At 34.5% G+C, this 23080-nt stretch overlaps 1 protein-coding gene across 6 annotated transcripts in view; it reads left to right on the plus strand.

Annotated features, from left to right (window-relative positions):
- The window catches only part of CNTLN (centlein), a 199375-nt gene that overhangs the window by 158079 nt on the left and 18216 nt on the right, over positions 1-23080 (plus strand). For 5 of the 6 annotated variants that reach the window (XM_072860344.1, XM_072860350.1, XM_072860349.1 and 2 more), the window contains 5 exons: positions 6237-6401; positions 9511-9608; positions 11338-11464; positions 13098-13235; positions 13589-13774. In XM_072860344.1, the coding sequence (XP_072716445.1) occupies positions 6237-6401; positions 9511-9608; positions 11338-11464; positions 13098-13235; positions 13589-13774 (714 nt within the window). The remainder of the gene's footprint in view (positions 1-6236; positions 6402-9510; positions 9609-11337; positions 11465-13097; positions 13236-13588; positions 13775-23080) is intronic. The other variant, XM_072860352.1, reaches the window with a different exon arrangement.

Raw genomic sequence — 23080 nt, forward strand, 5'->3', positions numbered from 1 at the left:
ATGTAAGATATAGTATAGTATGCTGTAATCTGAAATATTTTTCTTTTTAAGAAATATTAATTTTTTAAGTTCTGTAATTTTTATCTGAAGATGTTAAGGCCTTATAGGCAAGGTCCTGCACATCTGTATATTCTGGAAGTTTGCATCTCCACATTGGAACTCAATCCCCACAAAAATTAAAGCGCATAGTTGAGATCATATAATTGATCATAATTAAACTACTTATATAAGTAATGTTACATACATAGTTAGTAGTCCTTATATTCCTTTGCCATTTGCAAGGACAGATGGAGTGCTGCATCTGCTTTAGTATGAAAGCAAGGTACTGTTCTTAATATGTACAGAAATTAGGCATGGGATACAGCAATATTTACTCATACAGAGACATGAAATGAAAGTCACAGAAAATGCAAGCTAAAATAGAATTGCTGCAGGTCAAAGCCCTTATCTTTGAAGTGGTGTTATTGTTATACAGATGACATGTTTCAGAAGCACCTGCATCATCCAAAAAATTGTTACCTGTATTATTACTACGTTTTTTCTTATTTTCCATAATTTATTTGAAAAACCATTGGCTGCACAATATGCAGTTCTGTACTCAGGCTTGTCTGTTGTTTATAACAGCACATGATTTCTTGGAGAACTGGGCCCAGAATATATTACTCCAGTTCATTGATACATGAGTGTTTGTGTGTTTCTCTAGAATAGATATATGTGTTCTGGTCTTGATCTATGTGGTATTACCATTCTTTACAAAAAGAAAAAAACAAAACATAATGAAATTTAAAATAGACCTATCTGCTCTCATTTTATTGATTTTATTTTTTTATTATTTCATAAGATGCCGTAGCCAGATCAAATGTTGTAATACTAGACTTTTATAAGTTGTGGAATAAATTTAGCTATAAATTAGCTATAAAATAGCTGAATTAAAATTACAAGTAAAACATCTGTTTATGAAGTGGTATACAGTAAATAGCCCTTTATAAACCATGATTACTCTGATCAATACTAGCTTATGATTAAGAAGACATTCAAAGACTTTGATAAGAGTCTTTGTTTGTTAGTGATTATAATTGTATTCCCAATAATAGCTGAATTTGTAATTTGTATGTGTGAAAGGGCCATTCGGTAGATAACAGTGTAAACATTGCTTTTATAAAGCTGATGAACTGCAATTGTCTTACAGTGACATTATCAATAGGACAACTATGTTTTTCCTTTAGTAAAATACTTATGATGAGACATATACCTCTTGTCTGCATGCTGATATCTGTATTTCTCTGCTGGGAACTAATTTAAACACTTCATGAGAGATTGACATTTTCAGTGCCTTAAACATCCTTAAAAGCTGCTTTGTTCATTGCAAGCCATATTTAGTATGACCTCATAATAATGTAGCACACCTCAAGTGTCATGCCTGTCTTTACTATGCACATTGGAGCTGTGTTCATCTATACTAGACAACTGCACTTCAAGGAAAGATTTTTTTTTCTTGATAGGCAATTAGCAGTAATTAGGAAGATTCCCTTCAGTAAGATGTCAACATGAGATTGTTTAAAAAAGTTGAATGTCAGTGGCTTTAAAAGAGTTTTTTTTCCCTGACACATAGGTATGGCATGTGAAACATGAAATGTTAATTTAACTTTTCTGCTTATTATTCATGCACAATATTATTTTGTCATTCAGATACTACACTGACAGAGTGCAAAGGGTGTTAAAATAGTGCTGCTAGAATAAAAAGAGGATTAATCTACCATTGGCCAATTAGCCAAAGGGTACTTAATGGTCTCTAAAGGCTACTGAAGTCTAACAACTAGCTAAAGCACTGGCAAAAAGTCCTCTATATTACCTTCATTTACTTGACATTTTGTGAAACAGAGTCAGCTGCTGATAACTGCAGTTGGCCGAAAAATAAATTATAACTGAATGATACAGTAGATTTTACTAAAATTTCAGAAGAATAAATGACAAATAACTTTTACATTTTAGAACTTTTTCTTGCTTTTGGAGGTCTTTGTTTCAACTTAGGGATAGGATATTAAGTCACCAAAGACTTCTGTTTCATATTTTGTCTTCATGTCTGGAATACTAAGTAATCAACCATTTACAGCACTTGCATGAAAAAAACTTTCACTGAGGATTTGGAGTTATTTGCCTTTTGTCTATATGATCACATTAAGTATGCAGCACAGTTGGCTTTTTAGTCTGGTATATATCTTCTCATATTTTCAGGTAGCTACGTACCATCTTTATTAGTGTTAGCTTTTTTTTCTGTGACCATTGGCAGAAGTAGGTTTTGATTCAAGAGAACAAAACAGGGTCAAGATTAGTGGGATTGACTCAATACCTTTTGCCTTGGATATTGTAAATGGGTTTATCATTATGTTATAATAACATTTGATATAGTGTGTAAAATCATAAATACCTAACTCTGTGCCCACAAATATGTTTTGAGAAGTTGTTTCATGGTTTATGTGTGCAACAAGTACTGCTTATCTTGTATATTTTTCATGATCAAGCTAAAGCTGTGAGAAAATAGCATTCTATTTAAAACCTTCAGATGAGCAGTGTTAGATTTTAAAATAGAACTTGGTACAGGAGCTACGCATATAGCAAATGTATTTTATTATCTACTGGAGCCAGGTTTCTTAGAGAAAAGAAAAAGGAATATGTTGTCTTCAGGTTTCTTACAGACCTCTCTATGCATATTGTAATGTTTTTATCTGCCAGGATTTTAGGATGGGAAGTTTCATAGCAAATATGATTTTTACACACCTAAGGATATTTAGATTGATTATAGTTGGATTACAAAATGAGTAGTAAAATAAGGTTATGTCATTGCTTAAACAGGGTTTCAAGAATACCTGATTTACATCCTATTTTATAATTTTTCCTAGAAATACATTCTATATAATATATTCTGCAAATATGAATTTTTGGGATCATGTACAGCAGTGGCAGTGCAATAGCAGCCACCACCAACAGGAATGTCATTTTCATACATGCCAGCTGCAGTAGGAGGATGACCCTGCTGTAAACTGAGCTAGAAGCTCCTCACAGGGTTGTTGTGATGCCGAGCAGCAATAGGCCATTCCAGGAGCTTCCTACATTAATCCGTTGGGCCTTCCATGTAGCTGACTTTCTGAACAGAGGGCTTATGGTAAAAAGCCTTGCTGAGTCACTCAAGTTTTACATTGACTCCATAGAAACTGAGATTTCATCACTTATCCCTTTGTGTACAGCAGAACAGAGTGTCATGGGTATACCAGGAGCAAGGAGATTAAGATAGATGGATGTTAAAATATTGAATCTATAAACATCTGTTAAGCCAAAACACTCTGGAGGAGGTGCAGCAGACAAAGGCTGCTACATCATGGAGGAACAGCGGTAGCCTGCCTTTACCAACATCTGGTCTAGCTGGTGTTTAAGATTCCACCTTTCATCCTGGTGACCTCTTCCCCTGGAGTAAATCTTTTTTACTCTGTCACTGAGGATTTGTGTGCATGTTAGCACAGACACAAAAAAACCTTGTGATGAAAAAAGAAAGAAGAACAAAAGACTTGACCTAAAACTTTGTGAGTGGTGAGGGACAGCAGGGCAATGAACTTGCTTCTTAAATAAGTAAATGCAAGGAATATCTTTTAGGCATAAATATCTTGCCAGGGCAGAGGGGCCGGTTTTCACATCCTACATAGATTTACATAGAATTTTCACACACCCTTTCAATATATTGCAAATAAAAGAATAATGCAATAGAATTATCAACCCAGTAACACCATTTATATTGTCTCTAGAGCTGTTAAGAGACAACCTTCTTGGCATCTCTGATTGCAGTTGCGTGTCTGTCTTCGTCTACTTTTGCGAGTTGCATGGTGTTTGTCTTGTACATCATATACTACTTTCACTTCACCCCCATAATTCTAATGCAGTTTCTGAATTTATGTACATTCATATTTTAAATAATTTTTTCTACCTCCTGACTTAAGTAAATTCTATGACCAACATAGCACTGTCCTCTTTGGCACATGTCCCATGAAAGCCCTTTCTATTTCAATATATGTGCTGTCAGTTTTGGGAATGTGGCCACTGCAATCATGCATTTGAGACCAGATGCATTTTGGTGGCAGCAGCTGCCTAAGTAACTTCTGAGAGTCATGAGCTATCTTAGGCAGATATGGGGGCATTTCTAATTTTAATCAGAGATATTGATCTAGCTATGATTTTTTTTTTTTTGCTTTTCTTTTTATGAATAATTTATTATAGAGACACTGAATTATGGAATTCTGCATGTGGAAATATTGACTATACTGGACAAATTAACCTAATCCTTATATCTTTCTGTACTATATCTTTCTGTACTACTACTGGTTTTGGTTAGTAAAGTAGCCTTCATTTTGTCTTTTACTCAGACTGTATTAATTGTGACAATAATAGATCAGATTAAGGAATAGCCAATTAGAAAATACACTAACACTATTTATCTCTTGTTCAATAATGACAGCAGATGCAGAAGAGAATGGAAATATTAGGCCCTTTACTAAGAACGCTACTTATCTCAGATAAATATGTAAACTGCCCATTTGCTTTAATAAATGCACTTAAATGTGAAATACTGTTAGAGTTTTAACTTTAAATACAGGATGCATTTTCTTGTATCCATGATATTTTTTTAAGGTAATGCAAAATCTACAAGCATTCTCATGTCACTCATAATGGGAATGAACATGACCGTAAGTAGTTCTTCTTTTATTTGGATATAAATGTGATCTTCAGAAGATTGGTATGGAAGTGTGTGTGTATATAAACACGTGTATAAAAAGTTTTTTCTAATAACATCAAACAGTATAAAATCTATTTTTGGGTTAAATAATAAAATGCTTAGAAATAAAACACTATCTTTAACCTTCTCACCCATGGTTTTTTGTGTACCAGCATATAATCAGGCACATATTTAGTCATTTCATGCTGTAGTGTCTTCTTGTTTCTTATCAGGATTCTTCACAAAGGAAGTTTTTTTTGCCTTTTGACAGATTTCAATACCATTTTGTATAATTGCTCCTTATGTTAACCTACCGTATTACAATCTTCTTTGGAATAATAAGACAGTACTGTAGTTACCTCTTAAGGAGCAGAGAGTTGTTAGGCCATTGGTGGCTTTCAGCTGACTACAGATTCGTGAAAATTAACCAGTAGCCTGAAGATTATTTCGGTTCCCCTTTTCACAGAACAACATTTAATATTATTTAAATTAAAACAAATATTTTATTTAAAAGATTACCTCTGTAAGGACTACTGTGAAATATATTGTTACAAAGATTGAATAAGTCTTGTCAGTTGTCAATCAAGTGCAACAAGACTGAGAGTTTGTTTGCATGTTATTTATTTGAACTAAATCCCTAACAAGCCTCATCTGCTAATTGGACTTAGCATTTATGTTGCTAAATGAGAAGCGTTTTGGCTGCAGTATAGGGTGGTAAGACCTACCCAGTGGAATAAACAACTAACATCTGTTATCCTGTCCTGCTCCAGCTTGGCTTTTACCAGTTAAGTATCTCAGCCCTAGAGTCAAGGTTATGGAATATGTGGTTCTCTGGCTATGGTGCATATATGTGAAAGGGAAGAAATAACACAACATGAGTAAAGACCAGCCAACCAGAAGATATTTAGTGCAGCTGGTCCACTTTGCTTTAACCTCTACGAGCCCTACAAATATCAAAACAAAAGCCAAGAGAAGGGTGTATGTTTTATAGCAGTTGTCAACACAGCAATTCAAGTGAGCTTACAGTGGTCACCATTAGAACAGATTTGACATTTAACCACCTTTAATATGCATTGGTGTCTGAGACACCTTGGTATTTCTTCATGCTCTGTGTAGAAATAATTGCTGAAACCCAGAGAAGCTCTAGGTAAACAGGTTTCAGCAGTAACTACTGTTACAATTTTGTATGATAATTTTTGCCTGTCATGGTAAAAATAACAGTGTGTACAGTCAAAATTGAATTAGCTTGCCTTTTAAAAAATTGCTTGTTTTTAATGTTAGTTGATGTTCTCTTTCCTGCCAGATTTGATCTTTGCGTGGACTCGAGAATTCAACCAACAACTGTGCAATATAATTACAGATAATATATACTGTTTCATTCCTCTTGAATTCTGAACCAGAGAAGCATCTCATATGATGAAGCGGAAATATTTTTAGGATGCAATTGTGATTGTTTCTTCTGTTTGTAAAACAGGTGTTGACCTCCAACCTGGCCAAGTGGCAACAGGAGAAGGAAGATTTACAAGGAAAATTGAAGTTGAGAGAACATCTGTCTCAAACTGCTGGCAAGAGTGAAGCCACACCAGCTCCTTCAAAGAACATTGATTTAGAGATGAAACAGCTGCAGTGCAAACTAAAGGTGACAGAACAGATTATCTAGTGCTGAGGATAATTCGTATGAACAATATTTCATAACTGGGTCAAACAGATACATGTATACTCACATATGCATGTCATTTATATATCTTAGCCAATGATTAACAACTTAGGTGTTAGATAACGTTTGATGTTAAGTAGAAATGTAGTCATAAGCAGGGGAATTAAAAGTTACAGTTAAAACAATTTTTGCAGATCAAATAGGCCAGACAGGGAGGCTTGCTGGGTTTTCACACAATGATTAAATGTGTCTTGTTGGAAAGTGCTGTGGAATTACTTCAATGAGAACTGTGTTGATACCTTGCTTCCTTTAAGAAGGAGTAAGCAATAGCTATCTGTGAAAGGGGAGCATAGAATTTGGGCTGATGGGGCAGCTCATGTAATGTAGCAGTGTTATGTTACCTGTATGTCACTACTATTCTTGTCTTCAGAGAGACATCATTCTTTTTGTATTTGTATTTTTGTAGATTATCTGGTAGGAAAATACTAACTTGTTGATGATTTCATTTTTCAGTCTCCAGTGATTCTGTTATATGTGGATGATGTAGATGCTGGACTGTGTTGATCTGAGAGCTTTCTCAGCAGGTGGCCTGGCTTGAACATATTAATTCTTCCTCTCTTCTCACTGGAGGAAATATATGTGCAACAGAATGTCTTAAAGTTTTTTTTTTCCATAATTTTGTGTTTAATATTTGAGGAAAGAGAAAAGGTCAAAATGGTACAGCTTCTTGCTGCTAGACGAAATGGAACACTAGCAAGCCGGCTGCCAAAGGATCAACTGGAAGAACAGGCCATATTACATAAGCAATATATTTGGCTCTGGTTCTGAGTGCTGGATTAGCTGTGCTAGCATGTGAGATGTGGGTAGTGCTCAGACCTCTTAGCTGTTGATGGTAATCATGGTATTACAGATCTTGGCTATAGCACACTGGATGCGTAACATCTAAATTCAGGGATTAGTAAAGGTAGGTCACACTGATAAAGAGATGAGGGCAGTAGGGAGTAGCCATGAAAAGGCACATAATTTGATCTACTTTAATTATGAGAAAGAGATCTTGAAACCATACACGCTGACTTCTTGAGTGTTGATTTTAGATTTGGGTTTGACTAATCTGCTTCTGTTGCTGTTGAGTGGTAATTTCTGTTAATTAGGGTTGTTCCTTTTAGATAAGTGTCCTCATTATCCAGAAACCTAGTAGTCAGTTGCTCTATGGAAGTACGAAAAATTAGGATTTGGATTTTTTTTTTGTAAAATACTCTAAGAGTAACACTCATGCTAGAATGCTACTTTATTTGTCTGCCAGATGTGATCTGCAAAATATATTGCTGAAAAATCAAAGTTTTTTGTTTCTGCAGCAGAGGAAACATTTAGCAAGCATATATAAATCTGATGTCAAAAATACTAATGTAACTTTTAATTCAAGTCCTGCAAGTCATTTTCAGCAGAAGAAATTGGAAAAAGTTGTCAACTATTGTTCCAGGGTATCTAGCATACTTTAAAAGGAGATACAAAGTTATTTCCTAAACGTCTGAATGTGGAAGTCGCAAAAGCCTTCCTTATAGCTTAAAATCTCGAAGTACCTGGTTTTGTTAGTTCATTTTTGTCCTCAGAGCTATCTTTGCAGTGTTTGTTTATGTTGTACATAATGACTCCCTGTATCTTTGCCAATAGGAAGAAATGTGTTAGGTGTGGGTAGTGAGTTTGGAAGCAAAATAATGTAAGCATATGTCTTTGCCTCTGAGCATGTGCAGAGGCCCGCCTAAGTATTCAAATTCATATCTGGTGTGTAAACCATGTAACTGGGTGCTGTGCTTCACGCTAATGAAGCACAAGCTCAACAAACAGGACTCAGGAAACTCAGGAATATTCTGCTAGCATACATCATTTTAACAATTTTCTGGTTATACCTCACATTATAATAATAGCAAATAGACTAGACAAGTTATTAAGAACAATATTTTACATCTAAGTATGCACACAAGAATATATACTCCCCTTGAGGTGCACAGAGTTATGTACAATACTCCTATTAATGTTAATAGACGTTGTAAGTCTGCACTGAGCAGAGAAATTCTCCTGAAGTATCTTTGTTTACAGCATGTCTGATCTGTTTGCTTATTGTTTATACATGATAAGTAAAAAGCTTTAGTACAGTGGCTGAACCTGAATGCATATATGCACACATATATGTTGTATGTACACTTAATACATATGTATCTTTTGGCAACACCTTTTGAAGTTCTGAAATCCCTATATGCGATATGTTTGAGCTGCCATTTTCAGCAATGGCATTCAATGCATATGCTTGGATTGCTAAGATGGCTACTGAGTTAATTTCATATTTTTATTTCTGTAGAGTGATTCAGTTGTTCTGTATTTAAATCTTGGGTAGGTTATCTGTGTGTTTGTATGGAGAAATTGAGGCTTTTTTTTACTTCCTACTATATACAATGAGGAAAGGCCAATAACTGTATAATTCTCCTTCACTGGAATTACATGTACCTGAAAGTTAGATTCGTACTTTTTGTTACTGAAATGTAGGATTTGTCTTAGTGTAGCCAAATGGAAATGTCTTTGTCTTGTGCTTTGAGTTTCAAGGGACACAAAAACAACTGCTCTTGTAGATTGTCTTGTATTTCTAAATGCACACAATGAAAGGGGTTATTGGAAATTGTTGCTCTGTAGAAGTAGGCCCCTTGTGCTGTAGAACTATACCATTCACGAGTGTAGTTCAAATGAGGATCTGATTTTATTTCTCTTCTTTTCTGTTACCTTTTCAGCTGACCGTGCTATGCAAGAGAAAATGTTGTCCTGATAGGTACACTGGGCTTGCAGGTGTCCTGGGGAACATCTATTAATCATACATTATTAGACCAACGGAAAAGTACTGATTTTGATAATATTTTCCAAGGAGTGTACTTTTGCTTAAGTGTAACTAGAAAGTAAGAATGCTCCTTTTGTACCAATTAATGTTTAAGAACATTAATAAAATATATGGAAGTTTACACAGACCATTATTTTAAACAAATTTACTCTTGACCGTGATAATATTCAGTCTGCTTTATTTATCTTTTAATATTTTTCAATATAGAATTCGAATAATGAAATCACGAAGCAATCGACCACCATTAAGTCACTAAAAAACGAAGTCCAGGAAAAAGAAGAACAGATTCGGACACTACAAGTGAAGTATGTTCGCTCTTCTATCCGTTGTGTTTGGTGCCACCCAGTGGCAGCTGTATAATTGTTACATTAACCATTCTTACATAGGTTTTTAAGAGAATGTTTTATTCTTTCTTTTACTGCAATCTTGCAGACTGTTACAGGTATTTTTTAGAAACTGGAGCAGTACATGCTAAAATTGCATTTTGTTTAAACTGATGAGTGATTAGCTAGGTACAGTATCTGAATTGCAATAAGAATACCCAGACCCTAGAGTAGACTGTTTTGTCCTTGATATAAATCTAAATGAATCCTCAGCACTGTTGAACACAGTCTTTCAAATACAGTAATTCTTTGCCTAGGGGCTAAGAGACATATCAAGGTTCAGATGCTTAAACAAGATTAAACATCCAGTCTTACATTCATAAAAAGTTCAAAAGGACAGTTGTATTTGTTTCTATTTGAATTGATTAAGGTTTACTACTAATTTTGAAATTCACATGGATTGTTGTGAAGTATGCAACTGAGATTTTTATTCTACTTACTTTAACTGATATAATACTTCAATTACATTGTTCTTCAATTATGTTCCTATATAAACGTAACCTATTAGTATATCTGTGAATTTCTTGCCTGTCCCAGAGTTTAACTCCTCTAACCATTCTGGTTTTTTTATTTATAGAAAGAATGCAGCTTACTTATCTGAAATGAGTTAATTTCAAAAACAGAGATATCTTAAAATTTTTAAATTGTGTACATTTTTTATTTTCTGTTTCAAAATGAAACTGAATTTTTCCACCATAAGACTTAAATTTAAAATAGAGTTACTGGTTATCATGCTTCCTTTATAAAATAGATACTGTTTTTTCATACACTGTAATATATAATCACCAAAATAACATTAATAGTATAAATGTGAAATAGATGCAAGAAATTATAAATGCACTATTTTCCTGGGTTTTTTTAATATGGTATTGACATGGTATCAACAATGTTTTATTCCTGAACATATTACCATCATTCATTTTGCTTTCATTAAAAAAAAATCCAGAAGTCTGAACATATTCAGGTATTGCTTATGTTTATATTTAAAATATTAATTTGTATCATAAGGGTGGAGGCATTGTATAAGGCATAATTTTCTCATTGAACAAAGATACATTGTAGTACATGAGTGTTTCTTTTTTTAAGAAGTTTCTGAAAAATGCTGATGTTATTTCTAGGTTTTGCAGTTCTTAAGAGTTATTATTGGGACATATTATTGGGATAGAGATTTTTCATGTATTTCTGTATATTACTCAGTTGGATGAAAGGAAACTTCCCTCTTTAACTTTCTTTTAAAAACAATTTTGTACAAAATAGTGTTTGAATGATACCTGCTTCAGACATCAAAGAAATTTAATAAATTAAATTTTGTTTAGTTTTCAACAGGGTTTTTGCCTTTTTTTGATAATAACTTAAGAAGAATTATCATTTCAGATCAGACAAGTTAGAGCATAAACCACAGCAAAAAGTAAATCACAAATAAATTGCATATTTAGAAATAGATCTGTTTAATAAGAGACTTAAAACTGGTTTTAATGGTTGAGAATAGGGTAAATTGCAAGAATTGCATCAGCTTGTGTTTAAAAAAATATTCTAAAGCTACAGGAATTATAGTTTGTCTACTGCATTTATACTTTTTAGTTGTTTAAAGTAGTTGTATATTAACAATATTTTCTAACAGTGACATGCAGTGTGACTTCTTCCCTTCTAGGATTTCTCGATTGGAGAGGGACCTTAATATGAAAAGACATTTGATAGAAGACTTAAGGTCTCGTCTAAAAGCAAATCAAGAAAATGAGAAAACCTCTAATGAAACATTAGAAAGTCTTGAGAGAAAGGTACTTCTTTCTTGCTATTGATAGTTTTAGGAAAAGCAAAAGCTGGAGGATTTACAGAAGTTATTTCAACACGCTATACATACTAAATCAATATATTGCTTTAAGCAAACAACATACAGTTAATTTAAGGGTGTAATTCCCTCCACTATAATTTGTATGAAATCAGTATATGGTGATAGCTTGGATGGATTCAGCATAATTTAATGTATGTTCATAAGAGGTGTAATTAAATATTAAAGTATTCAGAACACTGAGTTGCAAGGATATGCTGTAAGTAGTGAGATTTAGTTTTATGCACTGTAAGTTCATAAAATACAGTAGACCTGAAACAAGGGTGATTTTACATGACATATGCTAATGAAGTCCATGCACCTCTCCTGGCTATAGAAGTTAAATGCTTTAATATGTTAATCTATTGTCTACTGCAATGTTATGAATGATTCACAGTTCTTAGTTTAAGGTAATTCTGTCTGTGTAGGCAGAGCTTAATTTCTATAGCAAATTATTTTCTCCTGCAAAATTCTAGGACGATTTCACTGGAGGTAGGAGAACTTGTATATGTTTTGGCATCTTTCTATATTATCCAACCAATGTATTGCACTTTGGCCTTTAATTCCAGAAAAAGATTATGATATTTGGTTGTCTGTGAGGTTATGCAGCATATGACCCCAAAATAGAAATAAACAATTTACCAATTTGCTTTTGTTTTCCTAAATTGTGGATGCTTGCTGAATACCACAGGCACTATCTCTGCTTGCAGTCATACAGCACTTTCAGCTCTAGAGAGAGATACTCTCTTACCCTCCATGCCAAAGCTAAGGTGTTATTAAGAAATCCACAGCCAGGATAAATAAGCAAGGGAGCTAAAGTATGAAATGAGAGAAATACCTGATTTTGGTTTTAGACAAAAGATTTAGAATGGAACAATGTACAATTTAGATGGAATGCTGTTCTTTGAGTATTTTAAGCACTGCATTTCTCAGATTCCAGAGAATTGAATTCCATACATTAATTTGATTATTCCATGTGGAAAATCAACTCGATAGATTTTGCATTATCTTCAGCAGAAGATCAAAGAAATTCCCTGTTACTTGACATTGTCAGGAAAACTTTGTGATTAATACTGTCAGGAGAGCTGAATGATTTTCTAGGAGCATTGGTCTATTTCATTTTACCCAAAATCAGTGTTTGCATTGTATGGCAAAATGAAATAATTATCTAAGAGGCTTCACAGACTCTTAACTTGTAGACAGTTATCATTTTCTCAGCTGAATTTTAATTAATGTTTTTACCTCTGATAGAAGAAATGAGTGGAAGTTGTGATTTGCTCCCTTTTGCACACACTACACCAGTAAAATATATATAAACGAACAGCTCTGCAAATGAAGAGCTTTTCTTTACACTTAATGTAAGTCAAGATTTTATGTAACAAGATTGTGTGCAAACTGATCTCTGCTGGATCAGCAGGAGGGAATTACTAAAAACTGTAATTTCAGAAAAAGGTACTTTAATCAAATTATTTATATAATACAGGTGTGTTTATGCAATATAGCTAAATTTAGTTTTGATTTGATTCTCATTTTTAAGTTTTATATCTTAATAGTCAGTTGCTCTTGGACTTTCATTATTTCAGGTAAAGGCACTGGCTGAAGACTGTTCGAACAAAAAAACCTCCATTGACTCACTGAAACAAAGACTTAATGTAGCTACAAAAGAGAAGACTCAGTATGAGCAGATGTATCACAAGGCTAAAGATGAGTTGGAGAAAAAGGTATAGTAGACTTATGATGGCTCCACGGTGGAACCTTTTAATACCTCACTTTCAAATGAAAAGTTGCAAGGTCATCAGCTTAGACTTTTTAAATACAGAAAGGGAAAAAAGAGCAGAGTAATAGTAATGTGTTTCTCTGATTTAATCCAGTCACATCACTGAAATTTAGATGCTGAAACATGCATGTGACAACTGAAAATGAAATCACTTTTTCCCATGAAATTACATTTTATGTGTTGCAAGTAGAATGTTCTGTGATGTAACCATTGTGTGGGAGGTTGGTTTGTTCGTTCGTTTGTTTGTGGTCTACCATACCTGCCTATTACTGCTGTTTCTCTGGGGATGTATTTCAGGATCTCAAGCTTACCAATCTAGAAAGCAAAATGATTGAGACTGAATGTGCCATGACTGAACTTGAGACTACTGCTTCTCAACAACTACATGGCTTGGCTAAACAGAGTGGGCAGGCTTTGGAAACTGTACAGAAGAAGCTGCTGCTCACTAATGACAAAGTAGAAGAGTTAATGACATTTGTGAAGGTTTGAGTTTTGATTTCCTTTGAGTGTTCTTGAGTGAAAGCAAAATGTAAAAGATTAAATGAGGCTAATCTTTGATGCATTCCCTGTTCTGAAACAATATTTGAAGTTCCTTTACTGGCCTGATGTCAGCTCTGGACTGGTTTAAACAGGGAGAAAGAGTCAATGGCTCTGGGTCTCTCTCCTAGACTTCTGTAGACTTCCATAGTTTTTATTGGTCATCTTTTTGTATATGGCTGCCAGTGTACTTGTTCCCAAGAAAAGGCACTTAGTTTTATAGCAAATTACTCTGCAGAAAACAATTTCCCAACACATTTAAGAAAATAATTCATATCTGTTGATTAGTGTGAATTACCTAATTTTCCACATGCGTTGCTTTTTATTGCAGAAATATTAAATAAGGGAGTCTCTATATTGCAAAATTGAAAGCAGTTTTAAAAGCAGTATGTAGAATATTCTTTTCTTATTTTGGTTAAATACTTAATCTGCTACAGTGCATCATGCAATAATACTGAGTCTGGTGTTATACAGATCGCTTCATTGTACTACTTCAGTGTGAAGTTCTGCAGAACAGACTAATCTGTATTTTGTAACTTAATATTTGAAATATAAATATTAGTTATTTTTCTGAAATATCCACTATGTAACTAAGAATTATAATGCCTATTCAGTGTACATCTATCTTGAATTTAGCATATATCTACTATATACCTAGTTTCAGACAAGGTTATATCTTATTAACCCATGAAACAGATCCACTTCTGTACTGTTCTTGGATTTCTGTAGAGGTGAGCTGCTTTCAGATATATTTGAGCAAGTCTGATAGCATCTGAAGTAAAGAGCAGTGGTATTGTGATGCACTGTAAAAAGAAGGCATATATAGTTATCACTTCGTGGATAACTTTCCACTGTGGATTGAAATTTAGTAACTTAAGTACTTGTGCATTTTAGCTTCTTTCTGTCATCATCAGATAACAAGTCACTCTACAACAACCATCGCACATTCAGTTCAGTTGCAAAATTCACATCAACTTCATTATGAAAAAAGACTGAACAATGTTGAATGCACTTTAAAATCTAAATTCAAAGAATTTATAAGCTAAAATATCTAAGATGAAAATGAGGATTAACTTTCATGAAAAAAATATGCCTGCTATTTAAAAAATGAGGTATTTTATTTTTTAAGTTTGTGAATAAAATAAAGGCTATCTTCTGTTTGCCTTGTTTTGTAACCCTTGGGACAGTGTTATAAAATTGATCACTGTGCCCTGTGATTCAGAAGTATCTTGCCTATTCTTGAACAAACTGTTATTTTTCATGGGGGAAAATGTGCTTTCTTCTAATACAGAGTGCTTCCTCTAAGAGAAAGAAATGAGTGTTCTTTCCACAGCTGCATACTTATTTTTGGCTAAGTATGGGAAAGTCTGAATTAATCTAAAGTATTATGTTTGGGTTTTTTTATTAAATACTCCTATGTCACTGATGACAGAGAGATGCAATTCAGTCTCCAGGCTGCTATGAATTTTGGAATTAATTGATAAACTGCAGTAGCATTTATAGATAAAGGAGATAAACAAATGTTCATACTATCAATACTTTACATACTTCCATAATGAAAAGTTTGTCAAAAATTAGAAAATGAGAAAGTAAAGGATGTTCTCAAAAGTAGCAGTAATGAGGAAAATCACCTCTTAGCAACTATTATGATACTTCATTCGTTGTTGAATAAGATGACTCCTTCTCTGTTAGTTACCATGAATATTCATTAGCATTTACATGGTTGTACTGTATGTGAAAAGAATGTTAATAAGTAGTTTCTCTATAAATAATAATCATATTTAGCTAATAAAGCTAAATATGTAGTTTCTCCCCTGGATGAAAGAATATGCATGCATATTTCAAGTAACATTTTTGCTGACTACTGTTCCTCTGCAGAAAGATTTTTTGAAAATAAAGATGCTGTCTGTAAGTCAAATATTGATGAACAGGGAGTTCCTCAGTAGACTGCTTTGTTCAGTTAGGTACTAAATATTTATGGAAAAAAAGTTATCTGAAATCATTTTATTCACAGTATACCACTGTAAAAAATATAATTGAAAATCCTTGGCATTTCAGTGGACTTTTGTAGTATATCAAGTAAATCTTATTAAAATACCTCTTATGTATCTGATGCTATAACCTGTATAGGAAGATTGAGGTGGCACAATAAGAAGTAGCAGTACTCCTTCCTGCACCAGCTCTTCCTTTGAAGTCTGGTCTGTCTCATTTCTACTCTCTCCTTCCAGGTGGTTGTCAATTTTCCCCAACCTTGGTTCTCACTCAAGTTTCAATAACTCAAATAAGTTTTTCTGTATAGACATCAAGTTTAATCAAGTTTAAACTGTCTCTTGCTTAACCTGTTTAATGTATTTGTATGACCCTCTTATCTTTGTCTGCTATTCTGATCACTTCACAAGTGTAGTGCAAGTGTAATCTTCTCATTAATCAACTGAATGCAGTTACTTTTCTAGCAGTTCCATGTCTCTCATGACATTATATAGTTATTTTTTTAACATACAACAATTAAATCATTTCAGCATTGCTAATTAATAGCTACACCTAATAATAGGACAACAGAGGAACTTCAGAGAAGAGAGTGTGGTTCTTTCTGTTTATAGCAGAGACTGTTACTTGTCTTTAGAGTTACTGATAACTCAGAACCACAGGATCTTGAATCCATTTGGATCAATATACTAAGTTACGAAACCTAGGGGAGAGGTTTCTGGTAGGATTCTGATATACACCAGTATATTAAATTAGAGGATATGATGAGTTACTGGATAAGCACATATTTGTCATGTACAATAAAGCATTGCATTGCTATGGGGAGCCCAGTTAGGGACACTTGTGCAACTAGCTAAAATTGCTAGATGGTAAAATCTAGTAATAGTTTCTAAAAATTGTGGAAGAAATAATGACAAACAAAAGTTGCTGTATCCAATATGTTGTAAGTCATTATTGGACTTATTTTTGTTGGAGTGTAGTATAGGGATCAGGTATCATGTCCTAAATTACCTTCAGTGGGAACCAACAGGGCACCTAAAATAAGTTGATTCAGAGCAGCTCATTTCTCCAAAGCTGTTTTGAGGAAGATGTACGCTAGTAGAAAATATGAATAGAAATTGTGCGCAGTAACAGTTTAAGTAAGCAAAAAAACACAGTTCCATAATTAGAAGGTAGCTTCTTATAAATATCTATTTTGGTTTGATGGGAAAGAGAACACAATATTTAGAAATTAAAGGGCAATATAAAGAAAGTGGAAAATGGATTATAGATAATAACCTGAAAATCCGAGCAACAATAGAGTATGGAGGATGGAAAAGAGGCTAAAGATATGAAGATGAAATCTGTGGGTAGCAAGGCCAAGAACAATAGTAAAGGGGCAGGATTTAAAAGTGTATGAGTAATAAGATAGCTGTTACAGCATGGATATGACCCATTATTAGATAAAACAACTCTGTAACTGTGTAAAGATGGAAGTCTTGTATGAATATTTCTAGTTTGTATCTGGAAGGAAGTAGGCTGATGTTATATGAAGATGATGAAACATCCCCAGTCTGTTAGTAGCCAATGGAGGATTTTAAGCAATTTCTAGAAAGAAGTAGTATTTTTAAATTGAGAACTTTTATAGCTTATGACTTTATAGGGCTGGTTAAGGAATTTTACTCTTGCTGATCTTCATTTTGAATAAATATTCCAGCTAAGTGTATATATACTACAACACTGCCATGAGTATGACAGTAGTCTAAAAGAATGATAATATTGAGTCGATATTCAGAAAGGGCAGTCAGGATGGGTATTTTTAGGTCAGTTAGTCTGACCTCATTTCTGGCTAAAATAATGAAAAACTGATATGAAATTCAATTATTAAAAGTATTAAAGAATAGGAGTATAGTTATATTTCTTAGAATGGCTTTATGGAAAATAAGTTGCATTGAATAAATCTGATTTCTTTTCTGGAAGGCAGTACAAGTCAGTTGATAAAGGTTACTATTCATTTTAATACACTGTTTTTTAAGATGCCTGACCTAACACAGAGACGTTCAGATAAAAAATGTAGGCTATACAATATCAATAATATGTTAAATGGATTAAAAATGGCCTGTGCAGTTGATCTGAAGAGTAATTCATGAAATTTAGGTGTTTCTAGAGTTCTGTAAAGATCAGAGCTAAACTTGATTATTAAACATTTTCACAGAATTAGATATCAAATCCTGATAAAATTTGTCAATGGCATTTATAGAAGACTGATAAATAATAATGAAAGTAAGGTTCTAAGTATAATGTAAGCTAGGGCCAATAAAACATTTTTATTACAGAAGAACACAAACTACCTATAAGAGGGACCAGGTGGCTCTGAGAGTATTTTAGATGCTTTTTATAAAGCTACATGTTTTCATCCCATCCAGCTTCTATCAGCACTATAAATTCTCTTTGAACCATGCATCCGATTTCTATAGTGTACCATTGTTCAGTATTTTCTATAACATGTATTACACTATCAGATCTTCAGGTGTATCTTGCCAGTTATGTGCAGCACAGCAACCAGAGCAAAATACTCTTTGTTTTGTTTGTAGTACCTGTAACAGCACATGCAGAAAACAGCCATTGTATAAAGTTAAAAAACTGCTATTAGATTACTTGACTGGATTTGTATCGAAAATAGGGTACAGCATACTAGTTTGCTGTGAAAGTGTCCAAAATCCTGCCGAATTCTGCAGGAATTCAGTTTTCCTGCATTACTGTACTTTTTTTTTTTTTTTAGCTCACCTAGACTTTGACTGTATATTGCTGTTACAGAGCCTTGTAAGCTCAAGACTCAGTAGTGTTGTCTGTCCCATTCAACTTGTACATCAGCAAAACTCATTTTTATGTTAGTGATGCCATCTTTAATAAGCAGTGATGACATCTGCCTGAGCATGAAAATATCAGAACTTTTCTGACCTTGAGGAAGATGTTTTGAAGTTCTCATAAGGTACCTGTTTTCAGCTGTGGCTGTAATAAATAGGGGATGGCGGCTGAATGCTTCAAAGTCATCTGAGTGCATTTCTCACTTCCATAATGCCTCTGTGATTTGGGACTTGTGTGCCCTCCACAGAGGATACCCACTGAAGCACAGTTCACATCTGGTCTGTTCTGGCAATGTTCTTGATAGGTCTCCAGTATAACCATCTGATAGAATTGACTGCCAAAATCAAGACCCATAGCAGTTTACTTGGCAAGCGTAGTGGATCTACTTGGGGATCTAAGACTCACTCTCTGAAGACACTTGCCTCAGAGCAGGGCTTAAGCTAGGTGCATTTCCCCCTTGCTCCGTTGTTTGACATACAGCTTTGTGCAGCCACATGTCAGGGGCCTTATTCCACCTCTGCTTGGCCGAACGATGTTCTGCCAGTGATTTGCCATTCAGTCAGCTTACCTTATATCCCAATATATGTCAGTTTCGCTTACCTTTCTGCAATTTACCTTGAATCTTGGCATCAATTTTGGCATGGCATATTTTCTCACTGCTATCTTGGGCTGTAGTTTAATATGCAGTTTAAGATAAGTTAACACTTCTGTTAAAAAATTCCACCTCTGAGTGACCCTCACTGCTCATTTCTGCCCCTATGAAATTTCCTCCCTCCTCCATTTATGAAATGTCATCATAAACATTATATGGATCAATTATGAGCTAGCTCATGAAAATGCAGTTAACCTTTTGAAAACCCAGAGCACCAGCTTTTGTGTACCAGAGCGGGTCAGGGCAGGGACAGGTTTACATGGTTGCAGGCTAGAGATGCTGGGGCTGCCCTTTAGTGGCAGTGCTAATTGAAAATGTCACATGAAACTTCTTCCTGTTACAAAGAATAAGTCTAATTAATGACTCACCACTTTAATGTTAAAAATTCCTGTCATTTAGCAAATTCCTGTTATGTACCGTCGTTGTCTTTTTCTCTTGAACTGTTCTGTGTTGGGGAAGATAGAGCATTGCCGGGAAACACGTTCTTCTCAGAATGGCCATATGCAGATGACGTCCTATTTGCTTTTTATCTCAAAAAAAAAAGAGATAATTAGTAGTTGGGTTTGGAGGCTCAAATATTTGGAAAATAGTCTGTTGGTTTTTATCAGCTCCTTTCCAACAAGAGAGCAACACAAGTACAGTGCTACTGCCTGTACCTCCAGCTGCAAAGTCAGTTCCTTGGACAGAAGTAAATCCTTGCAGGGGACTCTCAGAATTCTCCAGTTATGGTGAGACAGTAAGAAATATTCTTCATAGGACATTTCCATTGGTGAATGTATTCTCAAACCCTGTGGATTCAGTTTCCTTGTCAGTACTACTGCTCAAAATTTTTCCAGGCCCAGGTTGTACAGAACATGCTTTTTATATGGGTACCCAGATCAGATGCAGAATGCCATTTGAATGATCATTTTTTTCTTCATCTAAAAATGCTAAGCATAATAACTAATTGTAAAATTTTGTAATTGGCAAAAATGGACTAACTTTTTATTGAAATAGAACTATACTCTGCTGTGCAGATGAAAATTGATTTATTTTGAAAAGTTTACACAATTGTATATGAACTGTGCCAATCTGGAAGTGTTGTTTGATGAAACAAAGGTTTCTTCAGCAGGTCACTGGGACATTTTGCAAACCACAGCAGATAGTATCACTTACATAAATCAGCACTGTCAGTTTTGATTTGAAAGTGGACACCTTTAATATGATGTCAAGTTGCTAGAAAATGTTCCCCCTGGGAACACTTAACAGCCAAAAGATAAGTATATTTCATTTATTACACTCCAAACTGTCAACCCTTTACCTGGAAAAGTATACCCAGAGTCCTTATTTTGTATTGTATGGAGTAGATGATGAGTCTGTCAATCTGTGTTCAGTCAGAATCAGCATAATATTTGGTTACAGGGATGTGTTCCAGTCTGATGAGAAACAGTATTCTTATCTGCAGAATACACACCTTTAAGAGAAGATGTCCTATATGCAAAGCAAAATTTGTGTAACTGAAAAAATCTCACCATTAAAAAAAATCAGGTATTTATTGCTTCTTTTTCACTGCATGCTGCTTTAGGAAAAAAGGAGGAACACAGCTTTTATTATGAAATACCAACCTTTCTTGGTTCTGAGAAGAAATTGGTGATAAATTAAGCTAATCTCCATCAGGATTACTCTGCATCTGGGATTTAGGCAAATTGAATCAGAGGCCTGAATAGTGACAGTGAATATCTATTAGACTGTAAACAGAATAATAGGCCCTGTGAATTTTAATGAATGAAGTGAATGGCTGAACTCTTACAGTTTACAGAAGGCATATGGTTAGTGATGCATACAGTATGCCAGGAGCAGCATATAATGTAGATGTCTTAATGGATAAAATCTCGATTACTAAAAATGAAGAATAAATAGAAAGATTTTGCAAAGCTTTTCCTTACTCTTCTTTTTCTTTGCTTTTTAGGCTTAGAAGGATAGCACTTCACTTTGGTTTTTGACTATCATAGGTAAAGATAATAACAGATGTAGCTTAAAATATGTTGATTTTTTTTTAATATCCTCTTCTGTATTAAGAGTTTAGAGGAATTTATTTAAATTATTCAACCTATGTAACCAATTGCTAGGTATGTCAGGTTTCTGTAGCTGCGCATGTATGTCTCATGCAAAGTTTAGACTCATGTCTGACTTACACAGGTGATTTTGTTGATATTAGTGCTACTTTCATTTTTCTTACAGTCCCTGGGAACCATTCTCATAGACTATGACTCTCTAATAGTAGATGCTGTGTGAACAGATCTAACAAACTAGAGCTGAACAGGAAACTGTTTTCACCCACTTGCAAATAACTTCCTTTTCTGCCTCAGGAAAAAAAAAATCTTAAGTTTTTCAGAGAATGAGACTGCAACAGGCTCAGCTGGGAGCTACTTGGAGACTCTGCAGTGCACTCCCTGGAAGGGTATATAGATCTACCTGTGATTCCTTTAAATGGCTTGCAGAGACTGCTTTTTAAAGCTGATACTCACCCCTGTGCATAATCTGGAGATAGTTAGAAAGATGCCTAGTTTAATGGTAATGGCCAGTTTGGGGTGTAAAAGATAGAAATGATGTTGACGGGAGAAAGGGCTAACTGGAAGACTTGGGGGATGGATGCACGAGTACAAAGGATATAGTAAAGGCTCTGGGCTTGAAGCGATTGGAAAACTTTTTGGCAAAATGACAGGAAAAGTAGCAAAACTTGGAAAGGAGAAGAAAGGTCTCCAGTAATGATTTATTTAAGAGTTCATGTAGAAACAATTGTTCAATGTATGTTGATCAGATTACTAAGAAAGCAAGCTGAAGCAGAGAGAACAGAAAGCACCCATATACAGAGCCTTGTAACGTCTCCATAGTAATTTAGAAAGGTGGGAGTTGAGGAGATTCCCCAATGGACATGCCGAAAGACCTACAGAGAGGTGGGAAGAGCTCTAGGAGGGTGGAATCATAAAAAACAACAAGTGACAGTATTTTAAGAAAACACACTTGATAAGATTTATGGAATTTTTTTAAGAGTATGAGGAATGCCAGAGCTGACCTCTTAAATTAGGTTTCAAACACGTTTGTTTCAGCAGTGCAGTGGTCTTACACAGGGCATCTGGTTTATAGTTTTTATGCTTTGCGTGTGTTTCTGCAGAAAGATAGCATAAGCTCAGACACTGAAATGAGTATGAGGAAATCCTGGTGCTCTTCACATCTTGGTCACTGACCTGCTAGGTGACCTTTGGAGTGTTGCTTCACCTCAGTATTTCTTGGTCTGCCCTGAATATTCTTTGTTTGCCATGTCCGGTATAGCTGTGCTGACTTTGTCTGACCTAACTGTTCAGATAATAAAAACTCTGGGATCCCAGGCATCTATTACTACACGTGTGTGAAGCTCTAATCTCTGTCAGTGCCTTTTTTTTTTTTCTCTGTGCAAATAATTGTAATATATGATGTTTTAAAGGAATGGTGCTAGTTTTGCTAGCACCTGTGTAAATCAGAGGTAATTCTGTTGAAACCAAAGAATTTACAGCAGGGAAAAAATTAATGTAAATGAGGTAGGACTTAAATGCTGAAGTAAATAGGACTTTAAATTATTATTATTGCCCATTTCACATAAATATAATTTTAGAAACCAATATATTTTGACAGAAATATTCTGCCTGTCATCCCACACTGATTATACATATTTCAACTCATTCTCTGCTATAAAGAAAACTGTTATTTTTTCCCTATTATAGGTCACAAAATATGGTAATTGTGTTGAA

Source organism: Ciconia boyciana, chromosome 4 (assembly GCF_034638445.1).
Source record: "Ciconia boyciana chromosome 4, ASM3463844v1, whole genome shotgun sequence".
NCBI classification, from domain to species: Eukaryota; Metazoa; Chordata; class Aves; order Ciconiiformes; family Ciconiidae; genus Ciconia; species Ciconia boyciana.